Source organism: Aythya marila (genome assembly GCF_965140915.1).
Source record: "Aythya marila genome assembly, chromosome: 9".
In the NCBI taxonomy this organism is placed as follows: Eukaryota; Metazoa; Chordata; class Aves; order Anseriformes; family Anatidae; genus Aythya; species Aythya marila.
In genome coordinates this window covers 9,239,438-9,263,302 of record NC_139050.1, presented here as the reverse complement: position 1 = coordinate 9,263,302, position 23,865 = coordinate 9,239,438, and the positions used below count along the sequence as shown (strand labels likewise).

At 43.1% G+C, this 23,865-nt stretch overlaps 1 protein-coding gene across 1 annotated transcript in view; it reads right to left on the bottom strand.

Annotated features, from left to right (window-relative positions):
• Window positions 1-2,417: 2,417 nt before the first annotated feature.
• HS6ST1 (heparan sulfate 6-O-sulfotransferase 1) overlaps window positions 2,418-23,865 on the bottom strand; it is a 177,796-nt gene continuing 156,348 nt past the window's right edge. Inside the window, exon 2 of the mRNA XM_082766990.1 lies at window positions 2,418-3,522. Within this exon, the coding sequence (XP_082623116.1) occupies window positions 2,814-3,522 (709 nt within the window). The 3' untranslated portion in view covers window positions 2,418-2,813. The remainder of the gene's footprint in view (window positions 3,523-23,865) is intronic.

Genomic DNA, 23,865 nt, shown 5'->3' with positions numbered 1-23,865 from the left:
TGATACTGGTCCTGATCATACACAGTCCCATTTACTAGCACCCTTTGGTAGATGAGAGCAGAATTTGGCCTTCAATACAGAATGGTTCTCAAAGTCAGTACTGGCATGTGCTGTACTGCCCGAGTGTCCACAGCGTGCCCTCTTCTGGAGCCGCACCGACGGGCACTGTGAGCATGGCTTAGCTGCAGTAACTATTTGTGCACGATGGAGCTGTGACACAGAGAGCACAGTGAAAAGCCTTCGGGTAAAGCTGGAAACTGTGCATATGAAACAGTTGCTTTTTATATCTAGCGTATTGGTTTTGTGGGTAAACAGCCTGTAAAATTGCATTTTTAAAATATAAACGTTTTCTTTAGTTACAGCAATACATAAAAGTGCTGGGAACTACCAAACATAGCTCCTCCCAGTCTTGGAAGTCAGAGATGAGCAAATGGATTTGTAATACCTTCTGCCCCCAAGCCAACAACTGAAAATTGCTTCATATTGCTTCCCACAACTCAGCTAGGAACAAATGCTTATGGCCAAGCATATGCATCTCTGGAAGCAGGGGCCATTTTGTAATAAAACCTTAAAGACAGTGATAACCACCAGCAAACATTGGTAACAGGCGAATGCACGAGTAACAACATCTCACTGTGCTTACAGATGACCGTGTGCTTGAGCACTTTGCAGCACCAGGATGCAGACCTGACCAACATTCATCTGAAATCAGCAGGATTCTTCAACTTCATTGGACTGTGGATCAAGTATGTAACAGGATTATTTGAACCCAATGTGCTGTTTGCAACTTCTGTTCTTAAGTTTTTAGTCAGCTTCACTCTTCTGGAGAAGAACATCTCCAGAAGGAAGGTGTATACCTCGGGGTGTACACAGAAGAAACAAGGCAGCTCCTATGCTTAAGGTGGCTACCTCCTTTGCAAACCTCAGTGTGAATTTGAAACTGTTGGAAGCAGGGTACAGAGGCAGAAGAATTAAAATACAGAACAAGCAGCACTGCAGTGGATTTGTGTGATTGCGTGATTTTTAGAGAGATGCCAAAAAATGACACACTAAAGCCGAATGTATCATCTCTCTGCCTCTCCTTCTGTGATTTCAGTGCCATAATTGACCCGCAGTTACCATGGCCTTTGAAAATCAAATCATATTCCATTTGATTCATATTTTACCCTAGACAATAGCTGGTTCAGGACTAACAGGCTGAGTAATAACGGGGTGAGACATGAAGCAGGCAAAAACTGCTTCATTTCCATGCTTCCAGCCAAACAAAGAAATGCTTGCAACAGCAAGAAAATAAGCCATACTTTAATTTGGTGAGTGGGAAGAGGAATTAGAGAAGTCATTGTTGCTCTTTGACTCAAAAGTCAGTAAGCAGAACTTGGTTAGACTGTCACCATACTGGAGGATTAAACTTACATGGGTCCCTAAAAAACAGCATTAAAAGAGAAAGAGCTCTGCTTTGAAAGTGGTCTGAGACTAAAAAAACATTATCCATGATTCCTGTTTCCAGTTTTTTGAACACAGCTTGTTCGTTTAAAGCAAGAGCTGCAGAGCAGGCACTCTGCCAAAAGACAATGTGCACTGTCTCATAATTAATTCAGACCCATAGTCAGAAATTTTTACAGCTCTGGAAGAGAGCCCCATCCTATTCCCACTTAAATCAGTTCTAGTGACTTCACTGAAAGCAGGCTTATGGCCATTATCTCTTGACACAACCAAGTAAAAAATAACTTAATAGTACAGGTATGGGTACGTCTGCATGCTTGTTGCAGTTCAGCATTTCACATAGCAATGAACAAAACAAAATCACCCCCTCATCATGTTGCCATTAATGACTGATTATTTGCAGGGTCTTCCTGAAGACCGTCCTGGAGACTTGTCCTGCAGACTTACGAGGCAGTATTGCTATTTCACTTGTTCTCCCTTTCTCAGTATGCAGGATAAGGTTTTCATTTGTTGTTAGCACATTATACTGATGAAGGCATGAGTGGCAGTTGTGTAGGGTGACATGATGGCATGGGGCTGCATGTTGGAGCCTATGTGGAATTTGGTTGGCTTTGAAATTGTTTTGGGACCTGTCTGTGAAACAAATCTGGGAGCTCTGTGCAAGAACTCCCTATTATTTTTATGAAGTTGCGTATGAATATGTGATACCAGTGCAATGTATCAAAACCACTGTGCTAAGTCCGTATCCTAGGCCACAGTCAATTTGATTTAATGTTTCTTATCCTCTGATATTTTTCTTCTTTTATTCTTATGGTGCTCTACTTTCCGGCAGTGGCTGCCAGATGAAAATTAGCGACTGCCCTTGTGCTTAGATCATAGCCTGACACATCCTCAATTTAGTCACTGTTATCATTTACTTACAAATAATGCAATTCCATCCCACCTCCAAAAACATCCACAAAATAACACCGCAATTTCCTCGTTTTTTAATGATGTATCTTTATATCATTACGGCTCAGGAGACAAACAGATTTAAAAAATCCTACATCTGACATTTGTGTTTGAATTGTGAGGATAAGAAACATTCTTTTGTATTTGGCCTTAAGAGTGGGTAACCGCATTTGTGCATTTTTCACCTCTGTATTATAATGTTGACTGTTTTTTTATTTTTATGTATTTATTTATTTTTTTAAGAATCTCACTGGTCTTGTAAGAAACAGTAAAAAGACCCTATGTTTAAGGAAGCAATCTATCTTCTGTTTTACAGACTTGCTTTTAAATAAAATATTTTTCTGTTGTTTTGAAATTTTACTTCCATGATCTTTTATATGGAAACCCTAGAGTATCATTAATATAAAAGTCTGCCTAGGCTACCACTTTTCTATAATATGGCTCATGTAGTCCTCAGTGGGCAAGCGTCCTTGCTCCTCGGTCTCTTCCTTGGGAAGTGCTTCATTGGACCGGTGAAGAAGCCTCTCTTCCCGATTCTTTATCCTCTGCTCCATCCTCTCTAGCTGCCGTTTGTACTGGTAGCGCTGCTGGAAGAGGTCCTTTGCATAGTCATAGAGCTGCATGTCCAGGTCATTGAGCTCCTCAATCCTCCGGATGGTGTCATTATCCACCTCCACCCCTCCTGCCCTGGTGCTGTTGTACTGCATAAAGGGCCGGATGAATTTCAGATTAAAAGTTCTCTCAAACAGGTACTGAGTCTTTCTCTGGAACTCTGTCAGGCCAAAGAAGGCCATGTCTTTGAGGTTCTTTTTTGCGCTGTCCAGCAGGATCTGTGCTCGCTTGTTCTCTGGGATGAAAGACATGTTGTAGCAGCCCACTAAGCTCAAGTCAGCCAACATCCTCACCTGGCGGTTGTTGGCCAAATTATACGGGCAATCCATGAACTCCTGCAGTGTGCAGCCTGACCAGTCTGTGCCTTCATAGCATGACGGCAGCTCTTCAGGAGTTGGCGTCCTGCCATCACACATGTGCAAGGAGGTCTTCCAAGTAGCTCCTCGTTGGACATGACGCCATTCGCTGAGGTAACGAGATACAGGGTCTCTCAGCAGTGTGATGTAGTAAAATTTTCTACAAGAAGAAGAGAAAATAAAATTAATGCTCTGCTAGCAACTAGAAAGACGCTTGAAAAAATGAGATCCAGAGTAAACATAAAAAAGAAGAGTAAATCAACATCAGAGCACCCATTCCACTGTGCTCCTGGACTATTTTCTTCTTGCAATCTCTTACTAAGTACTGTGTGCAACATTAGATCGATGTTTCTCATCTTCATTGCCCACCGTTTAGTCTTGCCAATCAGTATCTCTTTCTCCAGTGCATTCCTTTCTAGCAACGGATTGCAAAGTCAGAACAAATCAGCAGGATTCAACTCATATACCAACTTCAGAGAGCAGCTGCAACTTTAGAAACTTCCTGGCCTTTCACACTAGCACATACTCTCTGACTGAACCAAGACCTGCTCTGCAGGACATGCCCATAACTGCTCTGTTTATGAGCTGGGCTATCATTTTCGCTTCATGTAGCTGCTGACCAGGACACCTACTGCTTGACTGATCTGGCTGCCAGGCTGAAATCTGGGAGTCTGCACTTAGTAGCAGGACAACACCACAGGAACATAAGTGAAAAATAAAGATAAATCAGGAATGCAATATGCTTTGTAGAAATAGAAGGTGTGAGATGACACCCAGAAACAGAAACAGTAGAAACAGTTTATTGTTTCAGATATGGTGTTATCCATTCAAATTTAAGAGAAGCTTTTGATACATGTGACTTTTAATACAAGACAGTCAAGAGGAAAACTGGTAATGAAACCCACAATGATCCGAGCAGTCCCTTGAACTGAAAACATGACAGCTGCTGCCTACAAGGAGACCACCTAGCTTTGGCTCACATTGAGCCTGGATAAAGTTATGGGATTGATAATGATGGCAGTTTGCAACGGCCCTCTCCAGACAGAGGGAAATGGGATATATATTTTTTTCCTTAAATGTCTTGGGACCATCATGTCTCCAAGTGTTTCTAGAACAAGGAAATACCTTCTCTAGTTGCTGAAGTTGGCAAGGAATTAAATCCACATGTGCTCCCAGTGCATGGGGCTGTGTGACACTGCACAGACAAGAGCATCACGCTTTGGCAGGGTAACACACGCATCTATAGGCTACTGGAAATACTTTATATAGGGGGTAGCAGCAGAATTATTTCCCCATCAGAAATGCATCTTTGGAATGCTGATATGGCTCTCTGCCCTGCCAGAAATGCTTGAGAGAACTGAGTGTGATGGCTATTATGAGAATACTGCACAGTTTTCTAACTGTGCAGTTAGGAAATTTATTTAATTTTTAACTATTTTTTTTATTTAATTTTAAAAATTAACAAATGGCTGCTCTGGCTAATATTAATGCACCCACGTTTTCCTAACACCTTCAATATTTTTCTTCCCAGAAGTAACCTAAATTACTGCAAAAAGAATAATTTGATTTAAAGAAAATACATCAATGACATTGCCCGGGAAGTCTGATTTTAAGGAATGCTTGCTTTCCCAAGTTATTATTGATTTACTGAAGGTTTGTTCCAAAGCAGGATGTTTTGGTCTTTTCAACAATGGTGATGGGTGTCAACACAGGCTCCAGCTTCTCTCCTCTTTTCTGCCTTCATAACTAGGACTGCTAAAAACATTTGCTATTTTTGGAAAGTTTTCCGTCTCTCTTCATAGCAGGGGTATCACACTGTCTAGTAATACTGTCTAGTACACTGTCTGGCTACAGGGAGAGGGGAGAAAGAAGGGGAGCAGAGTGCATAACAGAAACACTTCCCTTAAATTTATCTCGTTTTCCTGCATTTACACTGCAGCCTGTAAGGGTTCAACTACCCAGACTGAGATGCAGCTATGAATTATATAGAGAGTGCTAAGAAACCTCTAACAGATGGGAATAAAATATGACAGTGGAAGGAAAAGGGAAGCAATGATGAATGCCAGATGTTCGAGTGACAGACATTGATGCTAAACACTACCAGCATTTTTTTGACTTGTGAACTGCACTGGACTTTTTATTTACACCAATGTAATCCAAAGGTTGCATTTTTTCCTGAAGCAGGTCTAAGCCAATTTTTATTATGCTGCTTACACAAGCAACTACAAGTTTCACCTAAGATCAGGAACTCATTTGTGACACATCCAAAGGCACAGGAGGAACTGATTCCTGTTCAAGCGTGCCGTCTATAGAGGTATGGATAGAGGAAAAAAAGTTTTAGTTTCTGCATTTTGTTGACCCCCTTTAAGAGTCTGTTAGTAAATCAGATTAACAAACATCATACAGAACTTTTAGGATCCATTGAAAGAGGGACAACTTCAACATGAACTGTAAAAAGGTGAAGAAGCCAGTATTTCTCTCTTCAAACCTACACTATAAAAGCTACGGTTGAGGTGATGCACTGGTAAATATTTTCCCATGAGTGAACACTCTCCAATATTCAATTTAGTGAACAGAAAACACAGAAAACACAGCTCTTTCCCAGACCTGTCACATAGAAAAGTGCTTGAAGATGGAAGCTGGCCTTCTAATACAGAAAGAAGATGTATCTGGAATATATGCAGCACAACCGGGCATATTGAGGTACTTTGGGAAGTCATCCCAAAAGGGTATAAAATAAAAGTATTTAGAAAAAAATAACAAAACAGAGACCACAGTGCAAAATAATAGTTTAAACTGCCTAAGTTGAGCTGCACCACTGACATACAGAAAGTTGTGCTCCTACAGCTGCATTCAGCTTTCTAGAAGGGCATTGGTTTCGGAGGCAAAGGTTCACTCAGCTCTCCGGGAAGCAACAGCACATCTTTAAGGAAGACTGGAGCCTCAGGAACCAGAGAGATAAGCCACTAGAATATTAGGTGAATGACCACGGCAATATTCATCCAAGAAAATCCTTAAGATACTTAGGTTTCCATTCTCGAACTGTAACTTGGGAAATGCAAGAGAAAAGTTATATATCTCTCTAGAGTGCATCCATTAGCAGCATCATTATTAACATTGTGAGCCAGAAAGTCAGGAGAACTTAGCGCCAGCATGGTTGAGAACACAGGCAGTGCCGCTTGTCAGCAGTGGTTTGATATTTATGAGGAACCACATGACTAGTAAGTTCTCTTTTGTCATCAGAGATAAAATAAACCCATAAACTACATGGAGCTGTGAATGCCCCTCCTTTCAGCATGGTGCCCCAGACAGCTACTTAACTTGAGTATTCCTGAAGACTTATTTCAGAAGCATGGTCTTCTCCTAGTCCAGATGGTTCCACTCAATACTGCCTCATAAAAAAAAAAAATCAACCCCAGTTTGGTCATGCAATGCCAACTCTCACGGGCCTTCCTGGAGTTAACAAGTTTGAGAAGGAAAATGGACATTCTAGTGAGTAAGATATTTTCTTTCTTTTTCTCCCTGTGAGAAGCTGGACAGAACAGCATCACTACTCTTGTGGGCTCCTCTTCTACACATCCATGGGGTTGTGAACCCCAGAAGAACAAGGAAAAGCAGAAGCTAAAGTCACATCTCTGCTTTTCCTTGCATTATCCTTCCTAGGGGTCCCACTGAGAAAATCCACCTGAAGCTTCTTGAGGCCATTTGCAACTTCAGAATTGCAACTCTGATGTGTATGCAAGCTGCACAGCTTTGTCTGAAGAAAGAATCACTAAAATATTTATTAAACAGAGCAAAATGTAATCATGTTTTTGGTAAGCAAGCCTGTCTTAGAACTGAAGTTTCAGGGAGAAAACAATGCAGTATTGCAGAGGACAAGCAACCTTGCAGTTGTAGTACACAAACGAATTCAGTGAACTTGAGTTTAAGGATCCCTTCTGTCAAAGTTACTCTGTATGCCCCTGACAAATCTCTTTCACTGTGCCTCCATTTCCCATGTGTCAGGGGCTGATAATGTTTTCTTTGTCTATTTTGCCAATTTGAAACATAGCATCTTTTGGAGCAGGAACGATCGCCTTCAATGATTATGCAAAGCCCCCTGCTCCAGCACGGATTGAGGTCAGATGACAATAGTTAACTGAAGGCTATTTTCATGACACAGGCATCAGGGCAATGCTGTCCTACAGATTTCCCACCCTGGACCTCTCATTCCCTTCTCACATCGCAGCACAAAGCAGCCTCAGTTTGCCAGCACAGTGTTTTGCAGGGCCATGTTGCAAATGCAGTCACTGAGCACACCTGTGTTAAAAATACCATGCAGAGATGAGGGAGTGGCTGAAGCCCCTATATTCTGCCCTAATTCCTGTCAGCAGCTTCCTCAGCTAATGAGGGGGAAATGAAGCCCTCCTTCCTGTAAAAACAAAACAAAACCAACCAAAACCAACACTCCTCTTTTGCTAATAACCAGTCAACACAATTCTGATAAAGCAATAGATTCTCAGTAGATACTACTGTCTTTCTTCAGCTCATCTACTTTTTCTTATACTTTGTAATACACCCTTCTTCCTTCCCAGTACTGGGCTCTGAGATCTGCCAAGAATCGCTTATTTGACTGTGCAATCCCCTGTTCTTTGCTGTGATTAAATGCTTCCCTCCCACACAGCCAAAAAATCTTATTTTTTATTTCTAAAGGTTCTTCACTGAGCTTTCAAGTGTCCCTCAAAGGAAAAACAAAATCAATAACAAGGCCTTCCTGAGTACTGTGGTAGTCTTCCATCAGATAAAGAGCAAAATAATGATAGCCACTTCCAATCATCCATGCTTCATCCTCCCTGTTGGCGGGGGGAAGTGGAAAGGAGCTGCATAGGTCAGCTTCAACCATACAACCCCAATCTGTCAAAGCACCATGCCCTCAGGCTACAATTTTTCCACTGCTAAAAAAAAAATACAGGAAAAAAATATCTTTCTCTGTCCTTGCTGAATTAAGTGAACTGAACAGGGTGCCTGCCAGCTCGCAGGACTGAAGAACATTCCGTTTTATTTAGAAAAAGTAGTAATGTCAAATTTGTGGCTGATTTAAGGCATCTTTGTAAGCCAAGCCCATGTATTATGCACTTCTCAAATCATTTGTGTGGGTCCTTCTCCAGCCCATCTCAGCTCTCTCTGTGCACAATCACCAGAACAACGTCTGCCTCCCTCCCTCCAAAAACACGAGGAGGTGCGCCTACCTGCCTCTGCAGCGACATGTGAGGGAAGGAGCAGGGCAGTCAGCTCCGATCCTGAGATCACTTAAACTCTTACCTTAAGGGGGTTATTAGTTAACTGCTATATCCCTGAAAATGGACATTGCCTCCTAAAGAAGCAGTTTCAACCAGAACTTACAGGTAAGTAGTGAGTTACGGTGATTCAGGCACCTCAACCAATGGGTGAGCGGAGAGTGTGGCAGATGGAATACAAGAAATTTAAATTTGAATTATAAAGTCATGCTAAATGCTTCCTAAAGGTAACAGATGCACGGAAATCTGCCTTACCCTTTTGAACGGAGCCGCAAGGTGGCCTTCCTGTGGTGTGGGACCGCGGCGCTGAGGAGCGCTGAAGCACCCCACTCAGCAAAAGCTGCCCAGTGCCTGCTTCCTACCAGCGCCCCAGGTCTCCACTTACCGCTGTTAAAGCCCAACTTGGAAAGGCTCCACATACTTCCATTTTTATTCTACAGTCAAATTTCTGGCATAACAAAACACACTCTCAGTTCGAGATAGGAATTTAATATATGTACAATGATTACTTCCTTTGGTAGCAAATAGCCCTCATTTTCCTCAGTCTATTTCCTCTCATCTGGTGTTCATTTAAGACTCTTCCTGCGTTTCATATACAATAAACTCTTCAGCCCTTTAAAGTCATAGAAAACGAAGGACTACCTAAAACAAATGAAGAAACAAATAAACAAGTCTCTTCTGTTCCCCATGTTTAACTAAAGGTTGCCACACAAAACAGCAAAAGCCAAGAAACTTAATAGCAAAGCCAATCCTCCAGCACACAGACTATGTAAACACATACTTAAACGTTTCTCTTTTCCAGTAAATGAGGGGAATGTCTATACAGCAAGTCAACGCTTGCTTTGGTAACTGGGTTTGTTTTGCCTGGTTGTGTTTGTTTTGCCTGATGGTCTCCGCTCTTGGGACGCAGCTGTACTAAAAGCTAACATGTTTTGAAAGACAACAACCAAGCCCTGCACCCAGGGACTCCTCGAGGGTCTGATTTCACCGTGGGCCAGCTCCAGGCCCAGCAATGCCCAGGCCATGCTGCTGCCGGCTCACTGCGACCTGGTGGCCAGCAGCAACCCTGAGACTGCTTCAGGAGCCAGAGGAGAGGAGAATACCCTCATGCTCCAGATGAACCTGCGTGCTTTTCTTCCAGCCTGAAAAATGAACTCTCACAGACTCCCTCAGCTGGATGCAATCCAGCACAAGGGTTTCTATACGCAAAGGAGTGAGTTTCAGCAGGTAAAATGGGGTCTGTTTCAACCCGGCTACCTCTTCTTGTGAAGGAAGCAGAGCTGTGGGAAGGCTACACCTCTTCAGAGTTATATGAGTGCCATTCTGCGTGAGGATGCTCCAGAAACTACTCGAGTGCTTCTCCTAGCCTTAGGTATATGCTGAGCTGCATCTAACAGGTCACACCAGCTCTGAGAAGCTGATAGTAACTGAGCTGCACCCCCAGCCCTGTTAAGGACACAGGGGAGTAAGAAGGGCCTTTCTCCCAGGCTGGTTTAAATGTAACTTAATGAGAACATCTACTCCTCCGTCCCCAGTACAGGTGTTTTGAGGCAGATTCTGGAGCCTGAGGCAGCCCCGGCAGAGCCGCCTGGCTTCACAGCGCCTGCTGGGAGCTTTGGGCCCGTGTAGCCGAGGCCTGGCTGGACCACCAGCAGCCTGCACAAAGCGCCCCTCTGCTGCTGGCGGCCTTCACGCGCCGTGGGCAGGGCAGCCTCGCCTGCTGCCGGTCCTGTTCACAGCCACAGGCCACAGCATGCTGACACCTCCAGGGGAAAAACGGGGGAAAAATGGAAATACGTGGTCAGCTCTAACTCCAGCGGCTACAAGACTGGCTGAGATTTCAAGTAGATCTCTACCACATTATAGAATGCAAATGAACCTGATATTACTCAGGACTGGTCTTTCTGATTTAAATGGCTGTAGAGACAGAATCTATTACACACTTCTACCATTTAGCAGGAATTAAAACACATTATACCCATTATATGCACACTTAAAATACCAGTAGTATTTAACACTGGGTTAAAAAGATAATTTAACTGTGAGTAGGCACACATGAAAAGCCCCACCTTTTTTTTTTCCTGTTTTCTTCATAAAATGTGGAGGACTTTGAATGCTTTACAATCCTAGCTGACACAGCCTTTCATCATGCAGTGAAAGGTCACGCTGCAGTGCCAGCCAGGGAGTGTGAAGCTCGTGTGTGTGTGTACCTCTGTGTATAGGACACAACACATCTTTCTCGCAAACACGGTAGAAAAGATAACAGAAGCTGACAGTGAAGGAGACAAAAGAACAAGCAGCGGCTCAAGTATTTTACAGAAGAATAACCATCCCTCAATCAGAACAACTTGAAACACGCTCTCCTTTTGGTCTTTGAAAGACAGGCACAGGCTGAGTCACAGCTTCAAAACCGCCAGATCGATCCCAACAAGATCACCAGGGCCTTCCTCAGCATGGTGATGGGGAGAAACTGGCAGAAACAATACCAAGGAAAGCTGGGCTACCTCCTCCAGCTCCAGAGACTGCCAAGTATGCAGGAGCCGTGTGCTGGACCTGGACACCCTGCAGTGATCCAGCCTTTATTTTGGAATCTGATAGGAATAAAAACGTTGGGTGTCTGCACGTGCCTCTGAGCATGCAGTAGCTGCAGCATAGTAACTGCTTCATATGAAACATCTCTGTGCAAAGCTGACCTCCAAAGAAAGGTTAAAAGTGCAAAGAAAATAGTTGGAATAGGTACATATTCCTTTTACATATATATTCTTCTGAATTACAGTGGCAAAAGCTGCAGGGCTGGAGTGAAGGAACGAAGGCTGTAGGTCAGCCCCAAGGGCAGACAGGTGGAACTGCAGTTTGTTTGAAAGCTGGAAGGAGACGTGTAGCCTTGATACCCACCTTGGGAGTGGCGGCATGGCATAGACTATTCCAGATTGATGAGATACATGATAATAAAAGGGAATATTTTATGTCTGGAATCACATGCAGCATCAGGATAAGCATGGTTGGATATTAATTCCTTTTAAGCCATCAGAAGCAGACACTTTAAGGGTCACTGTCTCCACAGATGTAGTGAAGATGCACTTCTACCTTAGATCTCAGCATTGCACAGTTTTGGTACTCACTGTATTCATAATATACTGCTCCACACACAGCCCTAGCTCGGATTTGTTAGCCATATACCTATCACTAATAGGCTTTTACTGAGAAAACAAATATGGCCCTATCACCCTGGTGTCTCATGACTATTTTATATCCAATTAGCAGAACAGACACAGACTATGAGTTTTAACAATGTCTCTGCTTTTCAGTGAAATTGAGCTGGTCTGTAAGCACATGACATCCCTGTTGCACTGTCTCTTGCAAATAAGTTAATCTAAAAAAAGATACACGACTTGTTACGAGCCTTTGGAATGAACTGCCAGTTCATTTTTCAAAATGACAGATGTGATGAAAATTGGCCAAAGGCTTGAAAAAAAAAATATGGGGGTCACGGTGAGGGGAGCAGCTGGGGGCGGAGAGGAAGGCATTCCTGAGCCCTCTGGAGCCTTCGGCTCCTCTAGGACCCATTAAAAGCTTATGTTACTTGCACCGCTTATAAACAAGCGCTTTCTTCTGCCATCATAGCCTTTCTCATATCAAGTGTTTAGGAAGTGTTGACTGCTGTCTTCTAGGGAAGCAAAGCACCAAAAAATTGTGGCAAGTTACAAATCAAACACCTCTTATATATTTTTATTATTTTTCCCAAATTAATTTTCCCAAATTTCAGGAGGTTTGTTGTGATTCTTAAGTGACCTTTGCAAACCAACTAATCAATAGCACATCTGAATGGTGACTGACTGTGCTGGTAAGTTTCACTGCCAGAAAAATTACATCAATACTGGCAGAGGACAGACAGCAGAAATGTGGACTGCAAGCCCATGACTATTTTTTGCATTCTTTTCCTTTTATTATTACCCCTGCTGTCATTTAGGTAGGAAATTTTGGGATGAAAAACCATTGCTGTTCTCCATAAGGAAAATTTTTACTCCCTTCATTTACTGAGTCTATCACAGAGACTTTCATTTTTACTGGTTTTAACATTACACAAAATACAGATTCTAGTAACAGATTACAGCCATATTTACTATAAAATAATGTGTTGGAAGGATACTTTACCCATTCATTCTTTCACTTTCTTCCTGTTAGACACACTGAAATCAAGTAAGAAACAAATCAACTGCTGGAGAGGAGAAATGAGAAATTCATAATGAGACACTGAACTTTTCATCTCCGTGTCAGAGATCAATTTGCACCAGATAGGGAGCATAAGATAGCAGTTCTCTCCTTATCAGTAGATTGTCTATCAGGGCAAATGCTGTCCCCTTACGAACTGCCAGTACAGGCTGCCGTACTACCAGGAAGGCTCAACTTCAGTCTCTTCTTCCTCAGGACAGAGGTGCACTAGTACTGCAAGGAAATCTGCAGTTACTTACTACTGCCTTTGCACTGAGAAATGAGAATGCCAGGGATTCAGCCTTCCCAAATGTCAACACAGACACAAACAAGGGCATATTTTAACTAATGAAGTAGGATTTCTGCCTTTGATTCCCACACACTTCACAATGCAGAAGATCAGAATTCTCCACAGGGAAAAAGAAAACCAGAAGCAAGCTGAAATAGTGCAAGGACAAAGCAGAAGTACCTATGCAAAATGGGAAGATATTTTATCTGAGTTAGTTGCAAACAATGCAGATGGGTTGGAATTTGCATTTTCTTTTGAACTGTAAGTCAGCTTCTTCCATGAATCACATGAGCTCCACCAGCAGCGAGGTTCAAGAAAGGTTCGTGAAAAGGGCAACAGCATGACAGACAAGAGGTACTTCTCCTCAAAGAGGACTGAATTATAAAGAAGCCATATAGGAAGATTAAGGGAGCAATAGTAGTCAGAAGAGCAGATATTGATTGCTTATGCAGGATAACTGAATTCCTTGGCAATTGTCTGCTTCAGCCAAAAGGGATGCAGCATTTGTGTCAGGCAGCTCCAACTGCAACACAGGCACCCGTGAGGTGCTCACAGATGCATCTTGTTCCAATCAAAACTTGATGGATGACTACTTCCATCAGTTGGAGTGGGAAGGCCTGAGAAACAGAATCAGTACACAAAGACTATTGAAAGTAGAATGGCATGCCCCAGACATAGAAGTAAACATTATAGCTTTCAGCCGGCCGGGGGACCTCAACAAGCAACACATCCCAGAGAAGAAAGGCGCAAAGAGCAGCACAAGCACTCCTGCAAGCTGCTGCAAGAACTTGTTTCTGAACATCTCTGTAAGCCACGAAGGGCTTCTAGCAAAAGGGAACAGCTACTGCCCAGCCAAGCAGATCGATGTCAACTAAACACGGCAGGGCACTTAATGGCATGAGAGAGATGACTGGTCCTAATTCCATTTACGCAGCTCCTTCTTAAAATCAGTGAGGGAGAGGTTCCCACACTGCTGCTTTTCCTGTGAATAGTCACGTTAGTGGCTTACAAGCAGCACCAAAGCTCCCTCATCTCAATTAACTGGCTCTCCCTTGCACAGGAATAGCAGATGCTGTCAAGCAACAAATAGATAATCCTCAAGAAAGCAGAGCTACTAATCAGTCGCTTTTACATTTAAGATCATTTGGAGTTGCCACTGCCTAATGCTGTTTTTCTAATTAATTGCACTGGAATGCACTTAAGCAAGCCCTGGATCAAAGAATCAACTGCACAGATTGAAATAAATCCTGTCTGTTGCTAATGCCTTGGAAATGGATGACTTGCTAAGCATTCAAAATCTGGGATACCAATGGTTTAAAACTACAGATAGTGTGAGATTCTTTCAAAAGAACAGAGTTAAGAATAAAGAGGAAAAAGCTTCCTTCTTTTGCCTGTAAAAGAAAATTAAACAAAGGGAATTGTTCAACTACTTTATTGTGAAGTTTGTATATCTTAAGTTCCTTATTCTCTGCTTTCCTTGCACCAGAAATCACAATGCAGAAGTGTCAATTTCAATTGCAGAAAACTCTATCATAGTTATAGATTTATTTTTTTTATTCACTTTTATGAAGGGTTGAAATCTTTTCAAAATAATGATAAATAAAAATGACTGGGGATGGATGTGTTACCAGTTGGTGCAATAAATCACTGTCTCCTTCTGCATGAGTCTCTCCCATGGTTTAGAATATCATCAGAATGCCTTTGATTGATTTACAATTTAGTAATCCAGCCATCATCATCCATAATTCTACAATAAACCATGCCACTTAATGTAGCTGTTACAGATGTTCAGAAGTTCATTCCCTGCCTTTTAAGAGGTGATATCTAGACAGCAGCTGCAGACACCAGGATTAGCTGGGGGAAAAAAAAAATTTGTCTTCAGCACAGTAAAACATCCCATTTTCCTGTAACAATGCCTTGTCTTTAAAGCTGAAAGACATGCTGCCAACCTTGATATATCCAGGTTCAGTTATTAAATATCTGTATGCATACATGCATACCCCTTGCTGTGGCAGGAGTAACAAGATGCCTAGCTTCTTTCTAAAATACGTGATTTCCTGGGAAATCAAGACACTACCAGAAGCCAGATGCAAAGAATCCATGAATGGCTATGCGGTGAAAAGCAGCTGATCTCACACGGACCATGGCAGGACCCAGAAACCTACAATGCACTGTGTTCTGCTTGGGACACAGCATCCAGAGTCAGAGCTAGGGAAGGGCTCACAATTTGCTCGTAGCAGCAGTGCAGAAGCCGGGCTGAGGCAGGCAGGAAGGGCTGCAGCTGGACAAAGTTGGCGCAGTTTGTTATACTTGTACCGTAACTGATACCAGCACTTCCTGAAAGCACAACTGGAGATTTCATGGGCATCATTACTCATTTTTTTTCACACATTACTGATCTGAAAACAGTAGGTTAATTCTTGCTTTCAGCTTCTTTTGCTTGAGCCTGCAAACAGCACAGCATGAGCTGGCCTGCAATTAACACTTTTGTTAATATTGCTTCTTAAAGAATAGGAGAATCTCTAACATGCACAGCACTAGGTGAAGATATTTTATACCACACAGCACCAGCAGTTTCCACTAACCCCAGCAGCCAGAGTTCATTTAAAGAAAGCACACAGAAAAAAATCCAATAGGAACTGTCAAAGTGATGGTCTAGGTCACAGAAACAATTTCTCTCCTAAGCGAATCACCATACTGAGGAAGCTAACAAAGACTGCAGAATTCATTAGCTGAGCAGCTTTGGAAAGGACTGCCCCAAATCCACCAAACAGACCAGATCAGCCAGCATCCTGTGTCTGACAGTGACCTGTCCCAGGCACTTCAGGGAGAGGCGCAAGAAATATGGGGTGACAGGAGCCCTCTTGTTTCCTCTGAGCTGGAATCTCACAGGCAGACTCGTGCTTTAGCTCTTCGGTTGGACATTTGAGCCTTCAAAACTTCAGCAACCACAGGCTTTATCTAGTGGGTGATCCCTCAGATCAATACAGGCTTAAGGGTTGGCAAGGCTGAGATAATTTAAGGTCCAAAGCTACTGTGGGTATTTTGCAGGGACTATACCCCTGGCCTGTGAAAAAGGGTTATCAGACCCTAGCAAAACACAGCTCCTTCTGCCCCTAAGGGTGATATGTGAGACCGCTTGGCCTGTGGCTGGCAGGAGCACTTAGGACTAGCAGAAAAGCAGCAATGTGCTGAACATGACTTTGAAAAACAGCTTTTGATTAATAAATCCTTGCAAAATGATTTTTTATTTAAACAAAGGCCAAGATTATTGCTTACCCTTGCACCCCAAGTTCCTGTGTCCTAGCTAGCCGAAAGGCTACCAGCTCCCCCGCGGCTCCGCTGTACAGGCACCACATTAAAACCAGCGTGTGCTGCAGCCCCCTGAAGCATCGCCTTCAGCTGAGAAAAACCCTCTGCGTCTCTCCAAAGAAAATGCACAGTGGGTCTGCTTCTCCTGCACCCCCACACCCCAGCAGAGCGGGGTAAGGAGGCGAGAGCCTGAGGGAGGCAGCGGGGCTGGCTGCAGCCCGGCCCCCGCTAGGTGGCTGCTGCCTGCCAGCAGTCCCCGGGTGAGGAGCTCTCCCTGGGGCAATCCTTCCCTTTCCTTCTCATTTGATTTAATTGCGCTGGTGGAAGATGGGACAGGAAGCTGTGAGTGCCCTCGGCTCCTCGCTGGGGCTCGGAGCAGCAGCGCCATGCCCGCTGGCAGCAGCCGGGGCCTGGTTGTGGCTCAGGCAGGAGCTCAGCACCAGAGCCTCGTCCCAAGGCCAGCCCCTGCACACCCAGCTTGCCTTCCACACACACTTGCAGCACTCTCCACTGGTGGGTGCTGCATTTCCAATTTAATCGCATATATTCACTGCTTTCTGAAACGCTGCACACAAAGTGCCCCCGGCCCGCCGGTCACACTGTGTACATAACCACGGGGCACTTGGTGTTGTGCGGAGACATCACAATTTTGTACCTATTCAGCCTCTTGCTCAAGTCTCTCCCCCAGGCTTGACTAAGAAACTTCACCTCCAAAGAACCTGCAGAGGATTTTTTGCCCTCATAGGCTTCGGTTACATGGAAAAGTTTTTCTGGCATAGCTGTAGCTGTAAGAAGTAAATAATAAAAGAACACTGTCAGCCAAATAGCAATGTCAGCAAAAAAGTTGTGGGTAGCTATATATACAATTGTGGGCATGGTTTATTCTGTCCAGAGAAATGGGTTAAGTTATAGAGGCAGAGGAATGCTTGCCAGTGTGAGTTCTCTTCCAGAAGGGGTTTATCAGCACGGTTCTACTGAAATAATCACATTGTGAATGCAGGCATGTCCTTAGTCTCTCTGTCAAAATAATTATCACAGAGAATAAGTTTCTTGTGTTTGGTAGATTTTGAAATACAAATGTGGCAACCTACATCCCTAAACCATGCTGGGATAAGTCTCTGCCCACTGGGATCTGCTGGGCTGTGGCCATGCCTTCTTTCAGATAAACCAGCAAACTGCTGAGCTTGGAGAGGCTTTCAGTCACCATCAACCTGGGACAGATGAGAGCTGGTGATCTTGTTTTAAGAGGCTCCATATCCCGCAGCCCTGAGCCATTCAATCCCCTGACTGTCTCCTTGCATAAGAATTTATTTTTCTTCTGAGTGTTTTGCCAATAGGAGCCGGGGGGTCATTGCAATCCATTTCTTTGAATACCCTGTGGGATCTCAGCCTGGCGTATTTCATTTTCTCATCCCAAAGAGAGGGTGTGTACAAAAGAAAGAGATCTGGAAAATGTTTAGCATCACAGGAACTGCCAGCAATGCTTCCTTTGTTTGCTCCATTTAGGCTGATGACTTTTTTTTTTTTTTTTTTTTTTTTTTTTATCATCAGCTAGCTCAAAAAGAGAAAAATTATATCTCTCAGGTGCTGGGGTTCAAGTTCCTCCTGTTAGTCTTTCTGAGAAACTGGGATGATGCTTGTTGTGCATCCTGTTATTCCAGTCAGCCTGGAGACAGGTGCCAGAGCTGGCATGAAAGGCATGTATTGGAGACACAGAGAAAGCCAAAGGTAAATTCCTCCCACTCCGCACTTGGGCTTGGTGTACCTGTTACTACATGCATATCCTCCTCATGCCAGACATAACAAAGCCGAAGTAGCAGCAGCAGTTCAGAGGGACAGAAAAGGGATTGCTAACACAGAAAATTAATATTGAAAGAATCAGTACAGCAAAGATTTGAAATGTTCACTCTGGGAAGACAAGGTCTTCCTACTGGAGAATCCCCTGAAGGGAGGAACAGCAGCAGTAAATTTGAAAAAAAAAAATCCAATCACATACTCTATATTTAAAAATTAAAAAGACTACCAGCTGCAATTACATTTATGATTAAAAGATCTAACAGAAGCATATTTAAATTCATTAACTTAGTCCACACTTTACTACTCAGGAGACCAGCTGCTCCTGGAATACAGGGCAGCAAAATACAAACTACATCTTGCTCGTATTTGATCAAAACCTTTTGGAAGTTTCAATGATCTGGCTGTTAACATCTCTTAGGTGATAATTAGGCTCTAGGGGCAGCAAACATTGTTTGGGAGAGAAAATGCACTGTGGAAACATAAGTAGTGGAGCCTTCTGCTTTGCTAAAGAGCCAGTTATTCTACTATATACAAAAAAGGCAGGCAAGGGCAAAATGAGGCCATTTTCAAACAGGGACTCATTTTGCCTGTGTTTATCAGCAATCAGCAGATGCTCACCTCTGTGTAAACAGTTTACTTTAGGTTTTGTTCATTTCTTGCAACACATGTTTTAACCAAGAGATTTTAGCCCTTGCGCACTCACTAGCATGGCTCCTCCGGAAAACAGACGCCTCGCATTTTTTCCATCACTGTTTGACAGCTGCTTGCTAGCAGGTACCAGCTGGGGCTCAGCAGACGCTTTCCCCAGTTCCTGTCCTCCCAAGCAGAGCCCCGCTTCCCCCCAGGGATGCCGCAGGGCCTCTCACTGCAGGATGAGGCAGCGGATGCGGGGCAGTTTTGGAGGTGCCGTGAAGAGCCAGAACCTGTCCGTGGCCCTGAAGCCTGTTAGCGGGGCGGATGCAGGAGGATATTCTCCGTTTGTCCCAAGAGCTCACTAAATTAACAGCAGAGGCACTGATTTACTTCCTTTCTATTGTTGCCATGGGACCTATTTCCTTGTGACCCGACAGGAAGAGACTTAATTAAAGATAACTGGGATTTTCTATTTATGGTTGGGTCTGACATATCTGAGAGATGTCTTTCTCTCTCTCCGTATGCTATATCTGTTTTTGGTCTCCTCCATCCTGCAAGATGCAAAGCTCACCTCTTCTATATAGACACCTTCCTTCTCAATGGTCCTTGAAATAAAGTTGACAGTTTGAGACAGAGAGCTAGAGTCTTTCCCGTCCTTCTTGCACAGACCCCATATTGAAGTGCAAGAAACACCAAAGTACACAGTTGGCCTTTAAGGCACACAGCTGCAAGTGTGCCCGAACTGTCAAGCAGATGTTTTACTCTTGCATGTTGGTCATGAGCCACTGCAGCAAGCTCTGCATTATGGAACTGCTTGCTCTCCTCCCGAGCCTCTGGGAAGTCACACCATTCCTGGAAAGCTGCAGTTCAGCTTGAAAACAGCAAAGAGCAGCAGATTCATATTTCAGCTATTAGTACTCCACAAACAGCATTTCCTCCCTGTCTGCAAATGTAACTGAAGCGCTGGGCTTCTTTCCACACTGCCAAGGAAGCCCTTGGATATGCACAGGCTACACTGGCACTGAGCTGAAGCTACACTTCATTTCTCCTTTGCTGCTGAAAGACTGCAGAGAGCTATTTTATTTTGCTTTAGAATTCACATAAGGCAGCTGACTTCCATTGACAAAAACTCAAAAGCCAAGAATAATTCAGGTATCACAACCACAGCTTCAAAATGTTCCCTATTTGAGTGCTAGTCTGTCAACAGCTCACAGCTGAGGGTATGAAGGTGAAGCTTCTGCAGGGATTGGAGAAAGATGCTCTTCCGTGATTCATCAGCCTTCCCTCCAGCAAACGAGGACACAGTGACAAGATTAGTTGGAGAAATTGTACTGTGACCAAATGCAAGAGGAAAATAGTAGAAAAAATAGGGAAGAATATGGAAAAATTTACTGGTTAAAAAACACTTGGCAACAACTTTCAACTCTGAAACTCTTTTCAAGTAACTCAGCTCTAGACATGTGGCTCTGGACATGTTTCCATCTTAGAATTAAAGGCATTCTCAGTTCCACACCCTTATGAATAATAACAACATTTTTTTTTGTTAAATATGGAAACATCATATGTATTATATCATGTCTTAAATACATTTGAAGATTCCCCTCATTGCCACATTTCTGGGACAATCCTTAATACTGCTCCAAAAGTCAAAAGAGTCCATGCTCAAGTGCATCCCACTACAAAATAGCTTTCCTGATTGGGACCTGGAATTCAGTCCAAGCTGAAATTACTTATAGCAAAACCCAAGCATATGTCATATAATACATGTTCCGTGCATGTGACTTGGAAAATAGTAGGATTACGTTTTATTGAGGAATTTACATGAAACTGTGAGTTAGTTTTTCTCTTTTTAGAGTTCTTGCTCTCAAAGAAAAGGGAAATATTTGCATCTGAGAGTACAATGCCTATAAATACCATGGACACACAGAATTCTATGGATGAAGTTTCCAGTGGCAGTTACAGAAATTGGGTACCAATAGCCCCTTGCACAGATAGATGTGCCTTATATCGTTCTCACCATCTAAGAGTCTGTAAGGCCACTATGAGTCTTGAAATTGGGTGCTGAAGATGGTAGATGGCAGATTTAGAGTCACAGTCCAATTTTTTAACCCAAAGAACCTTAAAAAGCTTTTACCACCCATTCCTTTCATCTAAAAGTTAGTGGTTATCCTTGACAGCAGATAGCTTTGTCTGCACTTTTATTTATCCCCAATGAATAAATGGCTTGTCTTTAAACAAAGATTCTCATCTGTCTAATCCTTAAGAAGTATCAAACATTCTCAGAGAAAAACTCAGAATGATCCAGATGACAGGGTGAGGAGGACGAGGAAGGAAGAGAAGAAAAGAAGAGCTTGATATGAGTTGTGATTAAATTTGTTATATTTAAACTTGATTAAATTTGATAATTACATTTCAAAATTACTTAAGAGTATTGAACATAATAGCCTTGGGTTCACTGTTGGGTCAGTAGGGTTGTAAAAAAAAAAAGGCTTCCCTTTTAAAGAGTTAAAATAAAAAAAAAAATTAGAGATCTTCTCTTTTAAAAACAGTTCATGCAGGAAGGGATGTTCTAGTTGCAAATGACACAATTAATTTGCTTTTTGTTCAATATCTGGTTGAGGTTAGCTGCATTTGTCATCACCCAAAAGGTTTGTTTTCACATGCATATCTATGATAATCTTTTTCTTTATGTGGATAAGAGTTTCACAGATCTTATTAAAAAAAAAAAGCATTCTACTCCAAAAAGGAGAAACCAGAACTTCTCAGATGATAACCGTTAATATGGATGAATTACAAACAAATCTGGCCTAGCTGCAGGCTGAACGCTGTACACCTCAGAGTCAATTGTCACTTCTAATACACTGAACATGCCTCTGCTCTGATGGAGAACCGCTGCTGTTACACATGTTTTTCTGGGAAACGGTGCTGACCTCTCGCTGTTCTGTCTGCCTGGCCTGTTGTGCTCACCTCAAACTGTTCTAGCCACTGTTGGTTTCCTGAAATCATTTTGCCTGACTGACTCTTAAATCAGAACTACTGCATGCACCCTACTGCAAAATTTTCATAGAATCATCGAATCATGGAAAATCCCAAGTTGGAAAAGACCCATAAGGATCATCCAGTCCAACTCCCGGCACCACAAAGATCTACACAGAAATGTACATTACCCAGCAATCACACATGATTTTGCCGTTGTGCCCAGACCCTTATTTAGAAGAATATTCTTTAGGAATGCCAGGATCTTTTATCTCCATGTTGTCTCAATGCTGGGCCTTTCTCCGACAGTGGCAACTAGGACTCCAGTGGTGATATCACCTTCCAGCAGAAGGGCAGATATGATCTACTGAGAATGTGTGGACCCTTCCCAATTCATGTTCAAAGGCAGAGCTTTTGGAAACTATCAGCTGGAGCTGCTTTGCTTTCTGCACCCCTACCAGTTCTCTCAGGCCACGTGTATGCTGTTAGAACCAAGAACTCTTATCTAGGTGGCACTGACACATTTGTCCTGACTTCCAGGGATGCCCCAGCCACCCCGTGCTGTGCTTTCAGTGGGTTGGGGATAGAGCTGGGGGCTGCTCCAGGCAGGTCCCTTGTTAGCTTGACAGAGGGATGAGGCTATAAAGGATTGCCGTGGAACACACATATCCCAGGGCTTAGACAAAGGCTGAGTGGCTCATATCCTTTGGAAGGACAATTTGTTGGGGGAAAAAAAAAAATAAAATTATTGTCAAGACTTGGATAGGGAGGCAAATACTGTTTTCTCCACAGAATTATGTCTTATTTGCTGTTATTCCAACATCAACCTTCTGTGCCCAGTTTGTTGCCTGGGACTCTGATGGTCTCATGGCCTTCAGCAGAAGCACCGGGGACTCCCAACTGTTCAACAGCGGCCAAGACAACTAAACGCTTCTCACTTACTACTTCACTATGAAGCTATAAGGCAGCTAAAAGCCCTAGTAGAAAATCGATGCCTCTTATTTGAATCACTGCTCTGCCACGACAATATCAGTCTCTCAGTCCATTCACGTGGCATTTACCCACCCCAAATTCCCTCCCATCCACATATACAGGCAAAGTGTTTTTTATACTGTTGTGGCTGGTGGTTATAAAAGCCAAAAGATTTATGAATTGCCAGATTCATGCTTTCAGAAAATTTGAATCAGGCCCCTGGAAAACCACTGGACCAGCTGAAAAATTCCACCACAATAAGCTGACCTCATTCTGTTCAGCTCCAAGCACTCTGGCACTGGAGCCCAGGATCCTTCTAGCTCCATGTCATTCGCTCTTAGTAACTACACAAAAGCTGCAGGAGATGTCCTCTGCCAAACCTCCTTCTCTCACAGCAGCGATGCTGCGGCTCTGTTCATCAGCAAGCAGTCATGATTTCTGTTAGTTGTGGCCCAGTTCTGGTCTATTTTAGGATTTCCAGAAGCTGTTAAAAACTAATATCCTCTCACTCCCTCCTCCTAGAATCTCATTTATCACTCTGCCTCCTGCACAGTTACAATTATCTATCTCTTAGCTGGCAATTTCTTTCCTATGATATAAATTTTGGATGACCCTATGGGTTTGTAAGCACATGGGTGCAATGGACCAAGCTACAAAGTGACAGGGGAAGATGTAAGCAATTGGGACTGCTAGATAACAGGGAATTGTGCTAATCAAAAGGAAAAAGAACCGTAAATAGGCAGAGACAAAATGTGAAGATACTCATGCAGCAGCACCCCAACAGTACAGGAGCAACTTTGTGATCTGTCCTGCCTGCAGAGCAGTTCTCTGAAAGAGGGCTATGAAATACCTTAGCTTATTAACAGACAGATTCGCTCTCCAAGTGCATTCAGTGTCACGTCTGCTGACTCGGGGTATTTTTAGTATATTTTTGCAGCTGTTGGCACTACGGTCACCATAATTACACGAATATCAGTTGAACTCAGCTTTGTTTTGTGTCTCAAATAGAACTACTGTTAAGTAAGCCTGATAACCA